We start from the raw sequence: 20,722 nt of genomic DNA, 5'->3' as shown, positions 1-20,722 counted from the left end.
CTTAAAGGATGTGAATTATTATGCAAGTTTTTCTTATTAAATTCCTTCTCCCAGCTTGGTTAGCTCATCTCTCTCTCTCTCTCTCTCTCTCTCACTGGACTTTAATCTGCTTGCACATTATAAATGTGATCAACTTGGTCACTTGTACTTAAGCTATGATTATCTGATCTTTTCTTCTTTATGTTAGGACTAGCCAGTTAGCCTGTCATAAGACGGGATTTTCAGGTCTCTCCTTCACCTTGGTCTTCTCTCCTGAGCCTCCGGTCTCTCGTGCTCTCTCTCTCTCTCTCCCTCCTCCTACTGCCTCCCCCTCTCTGTCTCAGCTCTCCTCCGCCTCCTGCCTCTCTCTCCATCTCCTTTCTTTCTCTTCCACTCCTGCCTCTCCCTCCCGCCGTGGCACTCAGCTGAGTGCTGCCTGCTCAGCTGGGCCACCGCGAGGGAGGGGGGTGGGGCGGTGATGTACATAGCCAGGTTGTGGGGCTATGTACGTCACCGCCCTGCCCCCCCTTCCCCTCCTGCTGTGGGCAAGCCCAAATGGCCCCTTGCACTGTTGGCTCCCCTGCAGCGGCCAAGCTGAGGGACGCAGCACTTGGCTAAGTGCCACAGCGGGAGAGGAAGGGAGGGCGGTGATGTACATGGCCCCACCCCCTGGCCGTGTACATCACCACCACCCTGCCCCCTTCTCCTCCCTCTGTGGTGGCTGAGTGCGCAACACTGAGCCAAGCCAGGCAGCAGCAGGGGAGGAGAGGTGGGTAAGGTTGCCAGGTATCCAGCACTGTACTGGACAGTCTGGTATTTTCACACCCTGTCCAGTAAAAAAATCAGAAAATACTGGACACGTGCAATGTCCAGTATTTTCTGATTTGTCCGGCTGCATGCCAGACAGAAGCCTGGCGTGGGCGGGAGGAGCGGCTGGGAGTCCCAGCTGGGAGTTGGGGCTGTGGTTGCTGCTGGGAGTCCTTAGATGGTTGAGTGTGAGGAGGAGAGGAAGCCTCCTCCTCACTTGTGCGTTGCCAGGACCCTGTGTGGGACAGGCAACAAGTGCCCAGGTCAATCCCACTCCCCGCCGGCCAATTTGCTCACCCCCCCTTCCCGGCTGGCCGGTTCTCCCCCACTTCCCTAGCTAGCCCCCCTGCAACTCCCCCCAGCTCTGCTTCCCGCCAGCCCATTCCTCTTCCTGATTTTCCCCGGCAAGTGCCGCTGCACCTCTCCCCGCCCCTGCTAGCTCTGCTTTCCACACCCGCTCCTTCCTTCCGGCCAGCCCTGCCCTCTCCCGGCTGGTGGTTCCCCCCCGCCCATATCCCATGGCCATCCCTGTTCCGCCTGACCCCCCTCCCCACCCCACGACCAGCCCTGCTTCCCATTGGCCCTCCCATTTCCCTCAGCCAGCCCCATTGCCACTCCCCCCATTAGCTGTTTCCAGGCCCATCCCCCTTTCCTGGCCAGCACCGCTCCCCCCCATCCACAATGAAGCAGGCCACCATGGGGGAGGAGAAGGGGGCGGGAGCTGACATACACACCCCCGGCTGTGTATGTTACTGCCCTGCCCCCCCTTTCCCTCGTGTCATGGTGGTTCGGTCAAGCGCTGCGCCACTCAGCTTGCTCCCCAGCTGAGTGGCGCCACCACGGAGGGAGGGGAATGGAGGGGAGCTGCCACGGAGGGAAGGGCGCTGACGTACACGGCCAGGGGGTGTTGCCGTGTACATCAGCGTTACAGACTCAGGGTATGTCTACACTGCCACTCTAGTTTGAACTAGGGTGGTTAATGTAGTCAGTCGAAGTTGCAAATGAAGCCCAGGATTTAAATATCCCGGGCTTCATTTGCATCTTGCCAGGCGCCACCATTTTTAAATCCCCAGTAGTTCGGACTCCGTACCCGCTGCTACACGCGGCACGGAGTAGATAGTTCGAATTAGGCCATCTACTCCATCTACTCCGTGCCGCGTGTAGCAGCGGGTACGGAGTCCGAACTACTGGGGATTTAAAAATGGTCGCGCCTGGCAAGATGCAAATGAAGCCTGGGATATTTAAATCCCGGGCTTCATTTGCAACTTCGACTGACTACATTAACCACCCTAGTTCAAACTAGGGTGGCAGTGTAGACATACCCTCACAGACACTGAGCTACTATATTTGACAAGATCTAATCTAAAATTTCCCCATGTTGGCTATAATACTTTTTGAGTTAGGAAACTGTCATCTATAATGTTTAAAAATCTCAAGGATTGTTGAAAATGTGGTGGGAAAGGAGACAGGATCCCAATTGACTGTAGGGGCTATTAATGAACCCACTCACTGAAATTGACATGATCCTCTGTAGTCAGTGCTGAATTGCAACAGTAAAATAAATCAGACTTGGGGTACGTCTAGACTACCGCGTTTTGTCAACGGAAGTTTTGTCGACAGATACTGTCGACAAAACTTCCGTTGACAAATTTGCGTCCAGACACATGGAGTTCTGTCGACAAAGCAAGCCGCTTTGTCGACAGAACTCCGTAGTCTGGACGCAACGTTACAGGCAATAACACCTTCTGTCGACAGAACTCTGTCGGCAGAAGGTGTTTTGCCTCGTAAAATGAGGTATACCAGTGGCGACAAAACCGCGGAGTTCTGTCCACGTTATGTCGACAGAACTCCGTGGTAGTGTAGACACTGGTATTGTTTTGTCGACAAAAGTTCACTTCTGTCGACAAAACTAGGTAGTCTAGACACACCCTTACTGTGAAGTGAACATAAGACTGGTCGCTTTCACACCTGCTATTCAGTGGTGAGCAACTGTACAATTGACAAAAATGAAACCCCTTGTTCAAGGCTCAAGCTCTTATAGCTCCCCAGTTCCTTCTCTGCTTGGGTAGCTCTTTTGGTTCCTCTCCCAAGATGTGAGCCTCTCTAGAAAGAAACTCCTCATCAAGTCTTTTCCTGGCACCAGTCCTGGGCTCAAACGCCTCTTTCCTTTGGGATAAGGTCACCATAACCCTCTTTTTTAGGGTTGTGCCTGAACTCTGCAGGTATCTCAAACCCACCCTCATACATCCTAACACAAACCAACTGCTTCTCTTAATTAACCTAACAGCATTACTTTTTAATCCTCATCAGGTGATCAAATGCCTCAGACACCTAGGTCTTATTCTTCACTTACATCCTCTTGCTCCCTTCTTGTGTAGTCCTAAACAATCTAACCTCCGTATAAACAGAGCTGTTCTAAGAAATACCCTTTGTATTACATTAACAAGGAATTAGCAGATGGGTCAGAGTTAAGGTTGAGTTTCCAACTTTATCCCTGCATTTCCTCTCTTCTGGAGTTCTGATTTCCCAGTTTCAGCAATATAGTGATGCTAGTTTTGTGTGTACAATTTCCTTGTGGTTTTATTTTGAAAGAAAAAAATTGATAGAAGGATATGTATTATGACATTGAACTATTTGGCTTGATGTTTGCCACAAGTGGCTGCACTTGAACAAGGCCTCTCAACCATAAGGGAGCTACTGAAACACAGCAACCAGAACCCCAGTAGGTTGTGTTATAAATCCAATGTGAATTTGAGCACTACAACTGAGAAGAAGGAGCAAGTTAGCCTTTCCCTCCTTTTTCCAACACAGTTACAGTTATCACTCCTCTCTGTGCAGTGTACGCTGTGATTCTGGCTAGGACAGCAGGAACCAGAAAAGCATGGGAGACTTTTTATGTCTTATTTCTAGCTAGGCTGAAGCTGTAATAAAACCAGGAAATCCTGCCAGAGCTTGATCTTTTGAGGTTTTCAGACAAAAAGGATTTTAGAAAAGCTTTGGATCAAGCATCAAACTTTGTACTATTGATCTGAACTTCCAAACTTGTGTTCACTCATTGCTACAGAAGGCTCCAAATGGAAATTAAACATCCAAAAGAAATAAGCCCTGAACAACATTGAAAACAAAACCAAAAGATAGACGGCAAAGAAATTAGTGCAAAGGCGAAAGGCCTTTCAACTATCTGTGTGGGATGGGTTCTTTCTCTAAGAACTGAGGGTGGTTACCATAATTCCCATTAAGGTGTGCGCCTGCACAGCTGCGAACAAAAAATTCTTTCCCTGCCCATCTCCCCTGGAGAGCTGTGCAGAAGCACTTGCACAGAAGGGGGTTGCTTCGGTGGGTGGGGCTGGCTGAGTTGGTGAAGGAGCTGCTGGGGTCGGGGACTGGGACCTGCCATGGCTGGGTGGTGAGGGGCAGGAAGCCCTACTCCGGTGGCCGGGGTTGCTACATGGCAGGCAGGGTAGGGCCTGTTCTGGCAGCTGGGGCCAGGAATGGGCCATGACTGGGGGGGTGGTGGTGTCTGCTCTGACGGCTGGGAATGGGACATGCCGTGCGGCCGGAGGGGTGGGTCTGCTTTGGCGGCTGGGAACAGGACATGCTGCATTGTGTGTGTGGGTGGGGGGGGGGGGGGGGGAGGTTTCTGCTCCAGCAGCTGGGAATATGTGTGTGTAAATAAACTGGGTGCCACGGTGGCACACATCCAGACCATCACACATAACATCAGTATTGATGCACAAGCCAAAACTCACTCTGTGCATCGTTGGAACATGGGTGGTTACCTCACCTTTCAAAGAGTGGGGAACTGGGTAATACTCCCCTTATCTTTGCTACATGAAAGGTACTCTGTGGCCATAAGGACTGGGCTGGAGAAAGGAACAGAAAATAGGTGGATCTGGGCAGATCCTCCTTTCCTCCCCATTAAAGCCCTGCATAGAGTACTGAGAAAATACAAATTGGGGCTGTATTATCTTTTCCCCAGTGGAGCTGCAGGCAAGTTCCTGACAACACCTCTCTACTAGTGGTGTGCTGCTAGGATGCAGCACTGGATTCTACTGGGGGCTCAAGCAGCTTAAGGAAATTTCCTTCCTCTGAGTCCCCTTCTGTGTTGTTTTTCTGCCAGAAGGGGTAATCTGGCTCATGAGAAGTAGAACTAAGCCTCGTAGTAACTCTTCCATGTTTCTCTATAAGTTGTTTAAAATACGTTGACATTCATGATATAACTAACATCCACATTTTAAAATTGATACTGTATATTAAAATGTAAACAAATTGTAAGACAACAGAAGAGCAGTTATGCCCTTTTCAGGTTTCTGAATATCACATTATCTTTTTGGCATCTGCCACAGCTCCACAGAGGGGAAAACAGTTTAATGACAGTGAAGTTTTCAGCCCTTTATTTAAAAAGCTGAATCATCATGCTGAACTTTTACATTAGCAGACATTTCTCTTATTTTTTGCTCATAAGACATTGATTCATATACTACTCCTTATCCTTGCTCCCTTTAAGAGATTTTTACCTCCAGTCTCCCATAAAACACATAAAGAACATTTCTAGAGACTCTAAATCATACATACGTATCTAGCTTTTGAAACTCCAAGTCCAGCAAGGCAAAGGCCCTTGTGATCATGTCCATTGCTTGGTTACGCACAGAAATGAAATCTCTGAGTTGAGCTGCCTGTGTAGAAAGTCATAAGTTAACACAGCTTGAGCTACCATAAAAATCACAGAAGAAGAAAAGGCAAGGCATTTCATGATTAGCATCTCTCCTTGAGCCTACAATAGTCATTTGAGTTTTCCCATCAAGATCCATTATTCTACATACTTGTTTTTCCCTTGATGATGGATTTCACTACAACACAGGCCCATGCTGATCATTATTTCACAGGAGAGTGCCAGTTGTGATTTTTGGTTTACACTAGCCATTTATTTTCACATTTTCATAACCTTGTTTCTGCTCAGCAGTAATTCTAGCTTTTCAGTTCTAAACAATAAAATTGTTCTGTTACGAATTTTCCTCACTTAATCCTATTGACTACATTAGTTGTTAAATTCCAGTTTCTCCAGCCAAGTTGCATGAACATATTGGTGGTTGCTACTGTTCTCAAAGACAGAGCTGAAATTTTTCTGTAGGTTGGTCTCAGATCATCTGCAGTCTCCGAAAGGGGTGGTAGTGGGAATTATTAATAGTAATAAAATAATGCAGTCATTCCACAAATACTCAGCAGCATAATATTTAGTAATAGAAATTAATTCCTTTTCTGAACAATGTATTTATTTAGCAATTAAATCAGTAATTAAATATTTTACTCTGTAAGTTACAAACCCAGTAATTTATTGGCTAAGTAATGTTGTTATTGGGCAATCTGAGATCTTTATGTGACACATTTAAATTGTTCCCTCTAGCAAACAGTTTTATAGTTATTATTGTTGAAAATAATTACAATACAATATTAACAACAATAATTAATAATAACAATACTTTACAAATTGTATCCCACAAAGCAACTTATATAGGGCTGGCATACTCAGTTTTTTCCTGTGATACCATAAGAAATACACAGACCCATAGTCTCCTATAGACAACCACCTAACCTCAAGATGATTCTTAAACCACCACAGGACATACCACACTAATACCAACCCTGGTACCTTCCCTTGCAACAAACCCCGTTGCCAGCTTTGTCCACATATTCATTCTGCTGATACCATTATTGGACCTAACCAAGTGAGTTATAAGATCAAGAACACATATTCCTGCGCATCCAGAAATATAATATATGCTATCATGTGCCGAAAGTGTCCGTCTGCTTTGTACATTGGAAAAACGTCTCAGACACTTCGCCAAAGGATCAATGCCCACAAAACAGATATTAGACAGGATCACAAAGAAAAAACAGTTTCTTGCCATTTCAACCAGAAAGGACACTCTCTCAACGACTTAATTACCTGCATCCTGCTTCAGAAGCCTTTTAAATCTGCACTTGAAAGGGAATCCTCTGAACTGTCATTCATGCTAAAATTCGACACTCTGTGCAGGGGGCTCAACAAAGACTCTGGCTATCTTACCCATTACAAAGATAGCCTCCCCAATTATCATCTCTAATACCATTAGCTCACAGACATTTACCTTTCTGTCCCCCCTCCCCCGCATCTCCCTTCTGTTCTGAAATTTGATTTGTCCTTTTCATATGTGTTCATTTTTTAAATTGTATCCTTTGGTATATATGGTTTTGACTATTTTCTTCCAGTATTTGATCTGAGGAAGTGGGTCTGGCCCATGAAAGCTCATCATCTAATAAACCATTGTGTTAGTCTTTAAAGTGCTACATAGTCCTATATTTTGTTTCAGCTACACCAGACTAACATGGCTACATTTCTATCACTATAAAATTGACCTGAATGTCTTGTACCAAATTAAGAGTCTATTAGCCCATAATTTGAAAATAACTTCTAAAACTACTATACAAGGTACGGTGATGATGTAAGGAGCAATTTAGGCCCTAATTTAGCTATTCATCTCCATTCAGCAAATATTTTAGGTATGCACTTAAAACCTTTACTGAACTGGGACCTTTCCCTTTTCCATCAGGTTAAAAAAGACATCAATCAAATCACACCAAAATAGGTGACTGCGAGTGGAGACCAGTAACCTGTAACATCTGTCAAGTGGGAAAGATAAGATACATTATATCTCCCCTCACAATTTTCTTTCCAGTTTAGTTATGTTGATTAATGGATCTCTCTATTACTCCTCCTGGAGACACTGGAACACTTCAACAGCTTCTCCCCAAAAAGAAACAGTTCAGTGTTACGTCCCCCTTCCTCCCACCTTTTTGCTGTAAGAGGAGAAAGGAAGAAAAAACTTTTTCAGAAAAACCAAAGTGATTAAAAGGGGTTCTGGTTTTGTACATCCCTTTTCTTTACTTTCATTCTTAGTGTAACCAAAATCCTGGTCCTCGCTGCACAGAAGGGAAAGTACTTTCCCTGTCCTACCATCCCCCTTATCCTTACCGAATGTGGATGCTTCTTAGGGTTGCCAACCTTTCAGGGTAGCCCTGGAATCTTCAAGAATTAAAGATTATACCATGTGATAAAACCTCCAGGAGTATTTCCAACCCACACTGGCAACACTAATGCTTCTGTGCTGATGAGTCCATGATACAAGATGGAGAACCAGAAGAGGGGAAGTGCTGCTTTCTGAGGCACTGATCCCTACCAAACTGCCTTGCAGACAGCTAGATGGAAGCACTACAGCTGAGGGCTATATTACTTCCCTGTGAGTCACCACAGTAGCAGCTTAACTGAGCTGCCACAGGACCACAGCCAATATGTGTAGTAGTTGTGTTGCCCTGGGACTAGGGGAAGCAGCCATGCAGCAGTCACTCCTGTAAGACAATTCCTGTTTTCAGTACACATTCCTCTCCAGAGATTCTTAAGGGTTGATCTCTGCCAACTCCACCTCCCTGTTGGGCACTTTAGGTAGGGTGTGTATGAGAGAAATCTGGCGCATGCATGTGTGTGCGCACACACACACACACTCACACACAGCAACTAAATCACCAAACAGGAGAATCATTTTTCTTCTAAGACACAATTTTGTAATTACTCAGAGGCACAATAAGGTATCATATCATGCCCCAGAGATACAGGACAGCTTTGTTTTCACAAGGCACTTGAGGAGTAATGTTGTACAACTTGAAGCTAGCACATCCTGTCATGTCTTACTGCTTAACTTTCAGATGAAAGCACATTTCCTAAGTGTTGCAGATAAAACTATAGCTCTAATGTTACACAAACAAACAAACCTCAGAACTAGTGAAACTGAGGTGAGATGCTTACTGGGGTTGCTGGTGGGGACTCCATTCTGGCAGGAAAAGGTGATGCCATTAATTCATATTTCACTTTGGGTATTTTGGTGGGAGTAAACCTACACAAACACACATACACAAAATCATAGTCATAATAAGCCTGAAATTAAACACTTTTTTAAACAAATAAATATAGCTGCAAAGGAAGTGAATTCTCTTATTTCTCTTGGTTGTTTGGAAGTTATTTGAGATAAGGTACTAGAATACTGATTTAATTCAAGGGAAAAATATTAATAATCACAGAACTATATGATACACCTGGGTGAATTAATACATGAATACACCTGCAAATCAGCAGCAATATCTGAAAGCTCAATCTTTCAACATTAGTATCATCTTTATATCTTCTACCTTTCTCTCCACCTATCTAGTATATTCTCGCTTGATATCCTCAAGATATTTCCTCACTACCCTCACCCAATATTTATTATTTCAGGACCAAATTCTTCCTATTTTACTCATAATAATACTTCCAATGCATCAGATAGGAGCACACATGAAACCAAATTTTGGCCATTAGATTTGCTATCTGCACAGCTGAGAAATAGATCTTTGTGTGCATACAGCAGTGGGAAAAATGTCCATGTTTATAAGTGATTATGAATACATATAAATAGAATATAAATCTATTTTCCACATATTTGGTCACTAAACCCTCCAAATCTGCTGTCAGCAGCAGCAGAACTAACTGAAGTTATCAGACTTCTTTCAGCATAGCCTGACCTAGAGCTAGATGAGTAGTGCATCCCATTTGAGTGCGCTCCGTGCACCTGACTACACAAGGAGAGAGGAGAGTATCCCCAAACTAGCAAACACCCACCCCTTTAGGACAGTAAAGGCTATATCCCACCACATTTCATTTTACTTTTATTACTGTGAAGAGAAAGAGTCCCATGTTGCAGCTCCTGACCTCCTGGCATCTATGGTGAATGGAAAATATCTCCATTTCCTCCCTTCTCATCAGGCATCGGAGCTCTCTTCTGACTTTTGAGAAGGAAGGGAAAGTAGAGATTCAAGAAGTGGTTGCTCTCTCCTTCTGGAGTCCCTGAAAGAAGGGAAGTCTGATGAATGACTTCATTCCTTAAGTCTTCAAGAGGTAAATGAATTCTAGTGGCATCCTTGATAAGAAGACAAATGAGTGTCTTTGCCACACGGAGGCCAGGTGAGAAGAGATGTTCTCTGAGAGAGAATATGTCTACAGTTCTGGCTTTCTATGTGACAACCACTATTCACTGCCTCCCACATTCCTATCATCAAATTGAAGTCCCTGAGATGTGTGTGTTCAAAGATGAGTTGACTGGAATTGGCAAACCTGTCTGGGGGCATGGGTAAGGCAATACATTGCCACATGGCCCACCTTTCTGGCTGGCCACTGTTTGGTAGGGGTCATAAAGATGACTTGGTGGCCTGTTCTTGAGTCTACTCAGTTTTCATCATCATTCACACAGTTCCTTCTCTTGCTATGGAGAAGGATATTATATTTTGAGAACACTTTTAAGGGCAGTACATAAGTAAACCAATAGCAGGGCTACTCCAGTGGGTGAGGAGCCTTAGGACTATGGATATACACCCACAAATCCAAACATGAAATACCATGTAACTCGACTGTCAGGACAGACATGGCTACATGGGGTAAAGTGTCTGTGTAGCTTTACAGAGTGGACTCAAGCGGTGAGCTTAGCTAATATGCAGATGCATGCTTGGAGTAAGGAATCAGGTACATGCCCAGTGTAGACATAGCCTCTTAGGGTATGTCTAGACTACATGCCTCTGCCGACAGAGGCATGTAAAATAGGCTACCTGACATAGTCAATGAAGCAGGGATTTAAATATCCACGGCTTCATTAAAATAAACATGGCTGCCACGCTGTGCCGGTTCAGCTGATAGTTGGTACAGCGCGTGAGTCAAGACGCAGATCAGTTGACAGGGGAACCCTTTGTCGACCGCTCCTGTAAACCTCGTTCCACGAGGTATAAGGGAGCAGTTGACATTGGCTTCCCCTGTCAACCAATCTGCGTCTTGACTCGCGTGCTGTGCCGACGATCAGCTGAGCCAGCACAGCATGGGGGCCATTTTTATTTTAATGAAGACAAGGATATTTAAATCCCTGCTTCACTGACTATGTCGGGTAGCCTATTTTACATGCCTCTGTCGGCAGAGGCATTTAGTCTAGACATATCCAGATATACCAGAGAAGGGAAGAAGAAAAGGAAGGCAGCTTTTCTATGACGGGTCCATTAAAAATAGGACCTATATCTGAGTATCAGATGAAACACTGTTCTATAACACTATACACTGTTCTGTAAGGGTACATCTACTCTGGCCCCTTTTCCGAAAGGGGCATGCTAATTTTACAGGTCGTAATAGGGAAATCCGCGGGGGATTTAAATATCCCCCACGGCATTTAAATAAAAATGTCCGCCACTTTTTTCCGGCTTTTAGAAAAGCCGGAAAAGAGCGTCTACACTGGCCCCGATCCTCCGGAAAAAAAGCCCTTTTCCGGAGGATCTCTTATTCCTACTTTGAAGGAAAAAAGGGCTTTTTTCCGGAGGATCGGGGCCAGTGTAGACGCTCTTTTCCGGCTTTTCTAAAAGCTGGAAAAAAGCGGTGGACATTTTTATTTAAATGCCACGGGGGATATTTAAATCCCCCGCGGATTTCCCTATTATGACCTGTAAAATTAGCATGCCCCTTTCGGAAAAGGGGCCAGTGTAGACGTAGCCTAACAGTATACACTGTTCTATGTACTATACACTGTTCTGTAACAAGAGAACAGATTTACCTTGCTGGGCCATTGTACTTTTCACTGAAATGTGGGCAATTATTAGTAATGAGGAAGAGTCAAAAAGTCAACTAATCATATATTTATGGTGATTTATACACAGAAAACACTTGGTACTGCATATAGAAGCTAGATCAGTCAAAGGCACCACCATTATTAAAAAAATCACAAATATTCCATCTTCTCTGCCTTTTCTCATAGACAGAATAAAAGCAAAGAGACACAAATATAAAGAATACCTGCTGCTTACTCCCTGGATTCCAAATGTTGAGAGAATCTCCTTCATTACTGAAAAGAAGACATCAATTTCCCATTAGTCCACTGCAACACTTTATGAACAAGGAGTGATAGATCAGAACTATTATGGAATCTTTCTACTCTTTTTATAATGTATTTTTAGCCAAGACTACATAATTACCATAACACATGTATAACTTTTATTAAGTGCTATGAATTGCTCATCAGCAAGACAAGTTTTAAAGGGAAAAAATGTTATCAAAAGTCACACACTTAAATAATTTGGAAGCCTCAGATGATACAGAATGTAGCTGCCAGCTTGCCACATTGGCCATGGGGTATGCTGCATGGAACATATTATACAAGTCCTCAAAAGACCATTCCTATTCACTTTGAGATGCAGCTTCAGTTATTGATATGGGACTCTTCAGAACATGGACTGTGTACACATCTTGGTTTGTATAAGACCTAGTATAATAGGACCCTGATCCTGTTTGAGGCTTTTGTGTGCTACTGACATATAAATATTGAATAAGAATAAACCCCTGCACTACTTGTATTCTAGCTATCTCTGGAATTGCCTTTCTGTACCAGCAGGAGGGACTGAGGTCAGCTGAGAAGGGTTCTTCTCTCTCTCTCTCTCTCTCTCTCTCTCTCTTGCTTTCTCTCTCCAACTCTTCATTTTCTTTTCTTGCATTTCACTACACACACTTGGAAACATCTGTACCTCTACATACATGCAAGTTGGGCCTTGATGAATATGTACATGTCCGTGGGCACCTGTAATAGCATTTAAATATTTTAAAACTGAGCTGGAGTGGCAGGGCACATGAGTAGTACAAAATATGTGACCTACTGGAAAAATAATATATTGCTTCTTGCCTTTTAGGGTATGTCTACAGTGCAATTAGAGGCCCTGGATGGCCCATGCCAGTTGACTTGAAATCCTGGGACTGTTTCACTGCAGTTTTATTTCAGACTCCTGAAAGTGGGAGGTTCCCAGATCTTGGGCTCTAGCCTAAGCCAGGAAGTCTATATAGCAATACAACTTCCCTGCAGCCTGAGCCCTGGGAGCCTGAGTCAGCAGGCATGGGTCATCTTCAGGTTTTTATTTGAAGTCTAGACATACTCCTAGACAAGGACACCAGATAGGTTGGAACATAAAGACAGTCTTGACTCTGAGGAAGGGGTCTGGTCAAAATAGCTATTGGGAGCTTAAATATCCCTTCCCCAGCCATTGAATTTGCCCAGTGGCTTGTAGTCTTATTTGCTGCAGCTTTTTTCCAATTTCCTGACACCGCCAGGCTTTACTGCTAACTTGAGTCCCAGAATGCAGCAAGCATCAAATTTCAATTGTTCTCTGACAGGAGGAGCACACTTTTGTGCATTCTGGAGTAAAAGCACAAGGAAATCCCATAGCGTCATGAAATACAAAGAGAAATAAATTACATAGACATCAGGAACCTGCCACCTAGCTACTGTCTGCAGTGGGATGAAAAATATCCACATGTCAAATTAGAGATGTATACATCAACCTCCTCCCCAGAATTGACATGCCACTGAAAGAGATCAGCCAGAAGATCCTGTGGCTAGCTGAGGGGAGATGGGACTTGTTGGAAAAGGGATTCTGTCATAAAGAAGCTCACAGTTGGGAACTGTTCAAGGGATATTAGAAAAGCTTCAGAGCTTTGAATGAAAACAAAACTTTGTGATGTTGAACAAAACCCTTCCCTCTTGAGAAATACCCATGGCTGATAATTGTAAAGAGGGACAGTGAGCATGTATGCAGCCAAAATGGTCACCAGTCACATAGTAGTGCACAAGTGAAGCTTGGGCACATTACTAGACTGACACCCATGAGATGGGTTAGTGTGATGACATCTTGTGGTAATTGTGAAAATAACATCACCTGCTCCATGACATGCTGTCTAGTCTGGAAATACTGTAGATAGACACATTGATAGGATGCTAGTGATTAAGATCCCTAATGCACAAAGGGTATATCTACACTAGGAAATTATTTCAAAATAAATAAGTTTGAAATAACTCCCAAAATAACTATTTTGAAATAAGATTACTCCCTGAGGAAAGCAGGAGTACAGATTTTGAAATAACCAGCCTGTTATTTCAAAATAACAGGTTTGGTAGTTATTTATTATTTTGAAATAAGGGGTTATTTTGAAATAACTCCCTAGTGCAGACTAGTGCAAAAGGAGCACTGTAGGCATTAGCGATTCACACCACTTTTCATGGATAAAAATAATGTATTTTCTGAGATTTTAAATAGCTTTTAGTAATGTGATGAATTAAAATCAATACAGCTTTAGTAGTTATTCAAATCCACTGATCATGTTTGTGTGTTTATGTACTGAATGCTAATAACACTATAGTTCATGCCTTTTGTTTTTGATGTCCACTGTAGGATATTACAGCTTGGAAGTGCTTACTGTTAAAGATATTTTGCATGCTAATGAAATTGTTTTCTGCTCTGGATTGATTATAGTCAGTGGTCAGAGGCATGATACCAAAAAATGATTAAAGTTGCAACTTCATTACAAAGAAATTTCACTCATATGTTAGATACATAGGGTGGCACACAGAGAACAGGAGGCACAAAGGCACCATTTATCAGAACTGATTTTTTCTTTCAAATGATTTAATAAAGCTCACTGCAAGGAAGAAAGAATAAATAGGAGTCACTTCCTCTGGTCTTTTCTCAGAGAGGTTCCCAATGGAAAAGCCACTCAGAATAGTAAATTACTCTTACTTGCTCTTCCCTTGAACCTTTTATTATCGTAGGATAATCTTGACTTATTAAATTGTTTGTTTCATTTCTAGGCATTGTAAGAAGTACTGCAATCACACTAGCATAACTTTATTTGAAAATGACATTTCTTCCAGCTTTACAGCTTTACCCCACCTCATCCATCCCTTCCCTTCCCTGCTATTTTAAGTGGCTATTCCATTGAAATAAATCAAGCATTGAAGTATATATCAAAATCACAAGAAGCATTTTTTCCTCATATGTACTATACTGTATCTGGTATGCTCAATGATATAAGTAAGAGCACGTGCAGTGGCATGTGGATGGCTCTATGCATTGTGGCCTAGTAATCAAATCAGCAAAGCATGTAATAACGTACTTAAAGTTAAGCACATGCATACATTCCATTTACTGCAATAGGATTAAAATGCTCAAACACTTTGCTGAATTGGGGACTTAAATAATTATTTATTGCATGTTGTCATTATATGCAGAACTGTCTGAAACACAGAGGAAACCACAATTCTTGTAATCAAATGTTTATATTAATTGCCAGACAAAGTCTGCTACGGTTGGCAACATTTTGTGTGGTCAGCAATAGATCAAGGTTGGTAGGAGGGCCATTTTAGAATCTTTTCTTGAACTTCCTCTGGTTGACTTGGGACTTTTTGTGAAAGAAGGAAAAAGCCATCTGTTAAGTGATGTCAGGATTATGTGGTAGGATTGCCATAACATAGGGTTAGTGCAAATGCTCCTTTGGTTAGGGGCTCAAAGCCACCATGCTCATTTTACTCTGATATTTAAAAAGAAACACGTTTCAGATGAACTATTACTTCCGCTGACAATGATGAGAACCAGTAGCTGAACCAGCACTCTGGTCAATTTAAGTTCAATACGTTTCCTACAGGGAAACCTGACTGAGGAAACTGGCGCTAATTACTGGAGCAGTCTGAGGTGGGTGCGCTGACAAGCTAGTTAACCCATTAATTGAAGGAGTAGAATGGCACACAAGAAGGAAGTGTAAGGGAAGGGGCAATAGGGACAGGCTCTGACTGAGGCACTTACCTAAGCCAGCAGCCCCAAGTCAGGCAAAGCTTCCTGCCTGCTGCAGGAAGGATCACTTTTAATTGCAGGCGTTCCCTCTCATATGGCTCTCAGCCCTGGGAAGTGGAAGAGGCTTGTGCTGCCCCCGTCCTCCAATTGTTTCCAGCCAATACAAGCTGAGATATTGGCTGGGGTCAATTCCTGTTGGCCAGTTATTTCCAGCCTTTAGGAGCTAAGGATTGGGTTGGAGGCAGGGAGATCACACAAATCCTTCCCACTCTCTGCAGAGCACAGCGGTGTACAGACTGCACTTTCAACAGTGGCAGCTGTATGCCTGAGGGTCCCAGCAGGGTGGTCCGGGGGCTGGATCTGTTGTCTTGGCGGGCCAGATCCAGCCTCTGGTCTGTATTTTGCCCAGCCCAGATTTAAGTGATACATTAAAGAACATTTTGAAGTGTGAACAGCAGCTCTGGAAGCCTGTGTTAAGCAAACATAATGCTACAGTGCTGTCTTTCTGTAGAAATGTTACACAGAATTTGGCTTAAGATGGCAATGGGGAAGGACCTCCATGATGAATTGATTTCAAATTAACAATAAGTTTAGAATTTACCAAATGCATAGTCAACTTACTAGGTTGCCTGTCTGAAGGGTTTATCAATTTCATCCCCATTATATCATTGAGTTCTTCTTCTTCATTCATGCCACCAAAGATATAGAGCTGTGAACAATGAAATAGCAAGCAACATCAATAGCAAGCCAATATAATGAACAGATTATAAAATCACATTAATGTATCCATTAATGTTTGCAGGGGCCTTGTTTTGTGGTACCTTCTGTATTTATGGCTCCTGGTGATAACTTCAACCACAGTAAAACTCTTTTTGAAGAAAACTATATAATTCCATTAAATGGTAATGCCTGGCTTTGTCACTGCCTGGGATCCCTACAGAGAAGATTCTGAACAATCTGCCCACCCTGTCCCAGAGGAGGAGAGGAACTGCTCAGCCTGGACCTTACAGAAGTTGCTCCTCGATTCCCTTACAGATATTTCCAATCTCCCTGCCCCTCTGAAAGAAGTTAAGCAGCTCCTCCTACAGAGCAATTTTACAGTCATGTTAAGACTTTCAGTAGTTCAGAAGAGAGCTTCCTTAGATGTTCCCACAGTCCGTGGGGTTACAACAGAAGAAGACCCACTGCTATTTAATCTCATGCGGGAATAGTCTGGATTAGTTTCTGTCGTTCACTTCAATGCACTGGCAACACTCGGGTGGAGAGTGTTGTATAAATAAAACAAACATTTTTGTTGATATTTACTGCCTGAAAAATAAAGTTTGGTGCCCTCAATTATAGATCTGCCTGGTTAGCAACTTCAACAGGGGAATGCTGCTGGCCTGCTATCAGAGACTTCTACATGTGGAGGGCCCCATCTCACCTGAGGAGCTGGAGGACAGAACAACTAACTTCAGAGACTGAGGGCCTGATCCTGCACCACTGAAGTAAATGTGAACTTTGTCATTGACCTCCCTGGATGCAAGATGAGGCTCCAAAACCTCCTCAGTGCCTTAGGAAACCAATGCTTAGTGGAACACCCCAATGCTAGATGTGACTGTGTGGGCCACTTGGAGGAAAAGGCTACAATGGACTTGCCATAGAAAAGATTGGTTTGTACCAACAAATCACTGATACTGAATTCCAGTGCTCAGGGATCTTGGCCAACTCACTTTTATGCTTTGATGTGATACTCTCTAACAGTCTTGTTTTGGACTTACAGGAATATCCCAGGGCTTGGAGCACCTGGAGTCATTCTGCATATTTCTTTAGTTCTTGGGGTAATATTTGTAAGCTTAGCTGTTGCCCCTGCACATTGTGGTTGACTCCAGGATAGATGGCACAAACATTATCTATCATCAGACACTGGCTGTGATTCATTAACATACATTGTTACTGTGCAACCTTCCTCCCATTTTAGAACTTACTCCCTAAGAAAAGGAAAAGGGTGCACGTGCCTCCATACATAATAGACAAACTACTCCAACAAGTAATGTGCCGCATAAGTGAAACAGTAAAGCAAATGTTACAAGCCAAGATGGAAGACAAGCCAAAATGCAAAGTTTGAGGGAAATGCAAATGTTAAACCACTGAGTAATACTGGTGATGAAATACTGCAATAGTAGTAAGTCATTGGAAACACAGGTGCAAAAAAAAAAAAAAAAAGCAACTGCATCAAAAAGGCATTAAGATGCAGAGACAATGAAACCAGGTGTGCCAGAGTTTCAAGGTGTCAGAGTCAGTCACTAGAACACTAGGGGTCGGGGGGGGGGGGGGGGGGTCGGAGAAACCTTAAGAATAGCTGCAAAAATGTAGTGAAAATTTCAAGACAAGGACCTTTGAAATGTAATCACTGAAAGACAAACTAAAATCTGAGAAAAGGATATCTGGATATACCGCTGGGATGTGAAGATGACCTGGAGCAACAGTTTCTGTGGTGCCGTTTCTGTGGAGAACTCCTTCACTAATAACAGTAAAAAAGATGCTGACTGGAATATTTGGAAGTTTTCATTTATACTTGAGACAGGGTGATTAATGACAATAATTCATAAGAAGCCTGGCTCCCACTTCACTCTGTTACTACTACCCTTAATTGTAGGGAAGAAACCTTGATTGAATGGAAATAGAAATGTAGCCATGTTAGTCTGGACTTTCTGGACATTGTTTTCATATATTAATAAACTGTTTACTTTGTTAAATGCAACTATTTAATTGTTGTAAATTGTGTTTTGGAAAGAATGATTAAAATCATCATGAGATTTGATAGAAAATAAAAACCACAAATGTAGGTCTATATGGTGACTGCGTATATACATAAGAACTGAAGAGCTGTATGTTACCTGAATAATTACAGATTGCACTTTATATCAGTAAAGATGAAAAGCCTAGGATGACAGAATTCTGACTTTAACATTATATTTCACTTACGTGGCTATGAAGAATAAGTGCTACATGGCTGTGTCTGCAGGCAGGGGGTATCCCAACATAAAGTGGCATCTTCCATTTCATCTTTGCTGTAAAATACAAAAGACAGAAATAAAAATAGAACATGGCTACTGTCAGTGCATTGAGAGATGTGTTTGCAATAAATTAGGTCCTAGGTATTATCTGTATTACACCCGAAGCATTTGCAAGCCTAGGTCATTTGTATAATTATAGGATCTGCCAAATAAAGAACAGCAGCAATGAAAGCCACAGAGAAAATGAAAAACAAAGAAGTCTGGATAATCTTCCAATGACAAAAAGGCTCTTTCAGATAGATATCTTTCAGTGTTCCAAAGGATAATGGCTGATCTCAGAAAGATCAAAGTTACTACAGCCAAACCTATTCCCAAAAGTAATGTATACCCAAGTTATTGCCATAACATAGATTTACTCAAAATAAGCAGCTAAGAAAAACATTTCAATGATGGAAGATGACAGGAAAGTCTATTTGTAATGTCAAGAAAGATAATAATGTTAATGCAGTAAATCAATTACATTTATATAATGGCTTCTAATCTCACGTGATCTCAAAGGCTACGTCTAAACTGGCATGATTTCCGCAAATGCTTTTAACGGAAAAGTTTTTCCGTTAAAAGCATTTGCGGAAAAGAGTGTATAGATTGGCATGGACGCTTTTGCGCAAAAGCACTTTTTGCGGAATAGCGTCCGTGCCAATCTAGATGCGGTTTTGCGCAAGAAAGCCCCGATCGCCATTTTTGCCATCAGGGCTTTTTTGCGCAAAACAGTTTTAGCTGTCTACACTGGCCCTTGTGCGCAAATACATTTGCGCAAGAGGGCTTTTTCCTAAACGGGAGCAGCATAGTATTTGCGGAAGAAACACTGACAATCTTACATTAGATCCTCAGCGTTCTTGCGGAAATTCAAGTGGCCAGTGTAGACAGCTGGCAAGTTTTTCCGCAAAAGCAGGTGCTTTTGCGGAAAAACTTGCCAGTCTAGACACAGCCAAAGTGTTTTCCCAACTCCATATACAGGGATTTCTGACTATCAGTGAATGGCATCTGTTTAAGTACACAGTGAGCTCAACCCTGTGACAAAGAGAATGGCTCTGCCCCAGAGGGACAAACTCCAAACGTTTGGTAGCTTTAAACTTTCATAATTGCCGTTTGGTTCTGGAATTCAAGTCACGAGCATGAATTACAGATGTTTTGCTTCTCAACCCCATTTCCAGGTAGGCGTCCTGCCACTAAAGACTCTGTTCATGGCAATAAGCTGATAGAAGTAAAAAATATCTCAGGTTTGATTTAAGACCCACTACTCTAAATCATATTTTCTGGAGAACCATAACAGAAAGTGATGCTATGTATTGCAAAAAACACAGATGATAAGAGGATTGATAACGTTATAAAGGATACAAAGAACACACCATGTAGAAGTTGCATTCTGGGGTGTCACCTGTGTTGTGACTTAGATAAATCCAATAGAAAATTATGTATAAAGATTTACAATGTGGGATTACGCATGTGCCGTACATTGCAGTGCGTGATCCTTGTCTGATCAGGCCCCCAGACTAAATTATTGCCAAGAATTTAGAGCTTTTGAAAATAACTCAGCACCAGCAGATTACAGTTTAGTCTGTTGTACTTAACCCACTAGACCATGTGGGTTTTGGAAGGTACTTGAGTGAATTTTTGCAGGCTGCAATGCAAATAGTTTTCAGTCACCTGAAATTCTGGGGTGTGAAATCACGCAAAACAATGAATAAAAAAGTGTTGCATTAATTTTCCTGGAAAAAAATTCTAGTAGTTTCCCACTCCCCCTCATTCTGATCAACATTGTTGTTCTATAATAAAATGTATTCATAAAGTTCCTTGTTACTTAGCATCCTGTAGCAATTCATCTTGAAAGAAGACACACAGAAACGACTAAATGTATTGTTAGATTAAACTTTTTAAAAATGTCTTTGAAATGTTGGTTAAAAAAGCTTTTTCTGTACAAATACCTGGAAAATCGAAATGACAGTGAATTTACAAACAGGTATATTTTCATGCTTGTTTAAAGAAAACAGAAAAAGTGTGCCAAGTAGCCACTAACTGCTGCCCCACATACAGTTCTTCAGTATGGGTATCTTTTTGCAATGTTCATTCCTACGTAGAAGAACAAGTGAAAAAATCATATTTGAAATGTGACTTTCTTAAAATAATGGCAGCAATTTGCAGCCTTCCCAAATCACTGTAAGTTACATTGT

General features: G+C 42.5%; 1 protein-coding gene across 1 annotated transcript in view; it reads right to left on the bottom strand.

Annotated features, from left to right (window-relative positions):
• Nucleotides 1-20,722, bottom strand: part of LOC112547261 (kelch domain-containing protein 3-like) — a 68,529-nt gene that overhangs the window by 17,008 nt on the left and 30,799 nt on the right. Inside the window, exons 12-16 of the mRNA XM_075931858.1 lie at nucleotides 18,460-18,545; nucleotides 16,114-16,201; nucleotides 11,678-11,726; nucleotides 8,627-8,714; nucleotides 5,362-5,462 (exon numbers count right to left, since the gene is read on the bottom strand). Of these exons, the coding sequence (XP_075787973.1) occupies nucleotides 5,362-5,462; nucleotides 8,627-8,714; nucleotides 11,678-11,726; nucleotides 16,114-16,201; nucleotides 18,460-18,545 (412 nt within the window). The remainder of the gene's footprint in view (nucleotides 1-5,361; nucleotides 5,463-8,626; nucleotides 8,715-11,677; nucleotides 11,727-16,113; nucleotides 16,202-18,459; nucleotides 18,546-20,722) is intronic.

This window comes from Pelodiscus sinensis, chromosome 6 (assembly GCF_049634645.1).
Source record: "Pelodiscus sinensis isolate JC-2024 chromosome 6, ASM4963464v1, whole genome shotgun sequence".
NCBI lineage: Eukaryota > Metazoa > Chordata > Testudines > Trionychidae > Pelodiscus > Pelodiscus sinensis.
The sequence above is the reverse complement of the archived record's forward strand: the minus strand, read 5'-3'. Positions and strand labels throughout refer to the sequence as shown.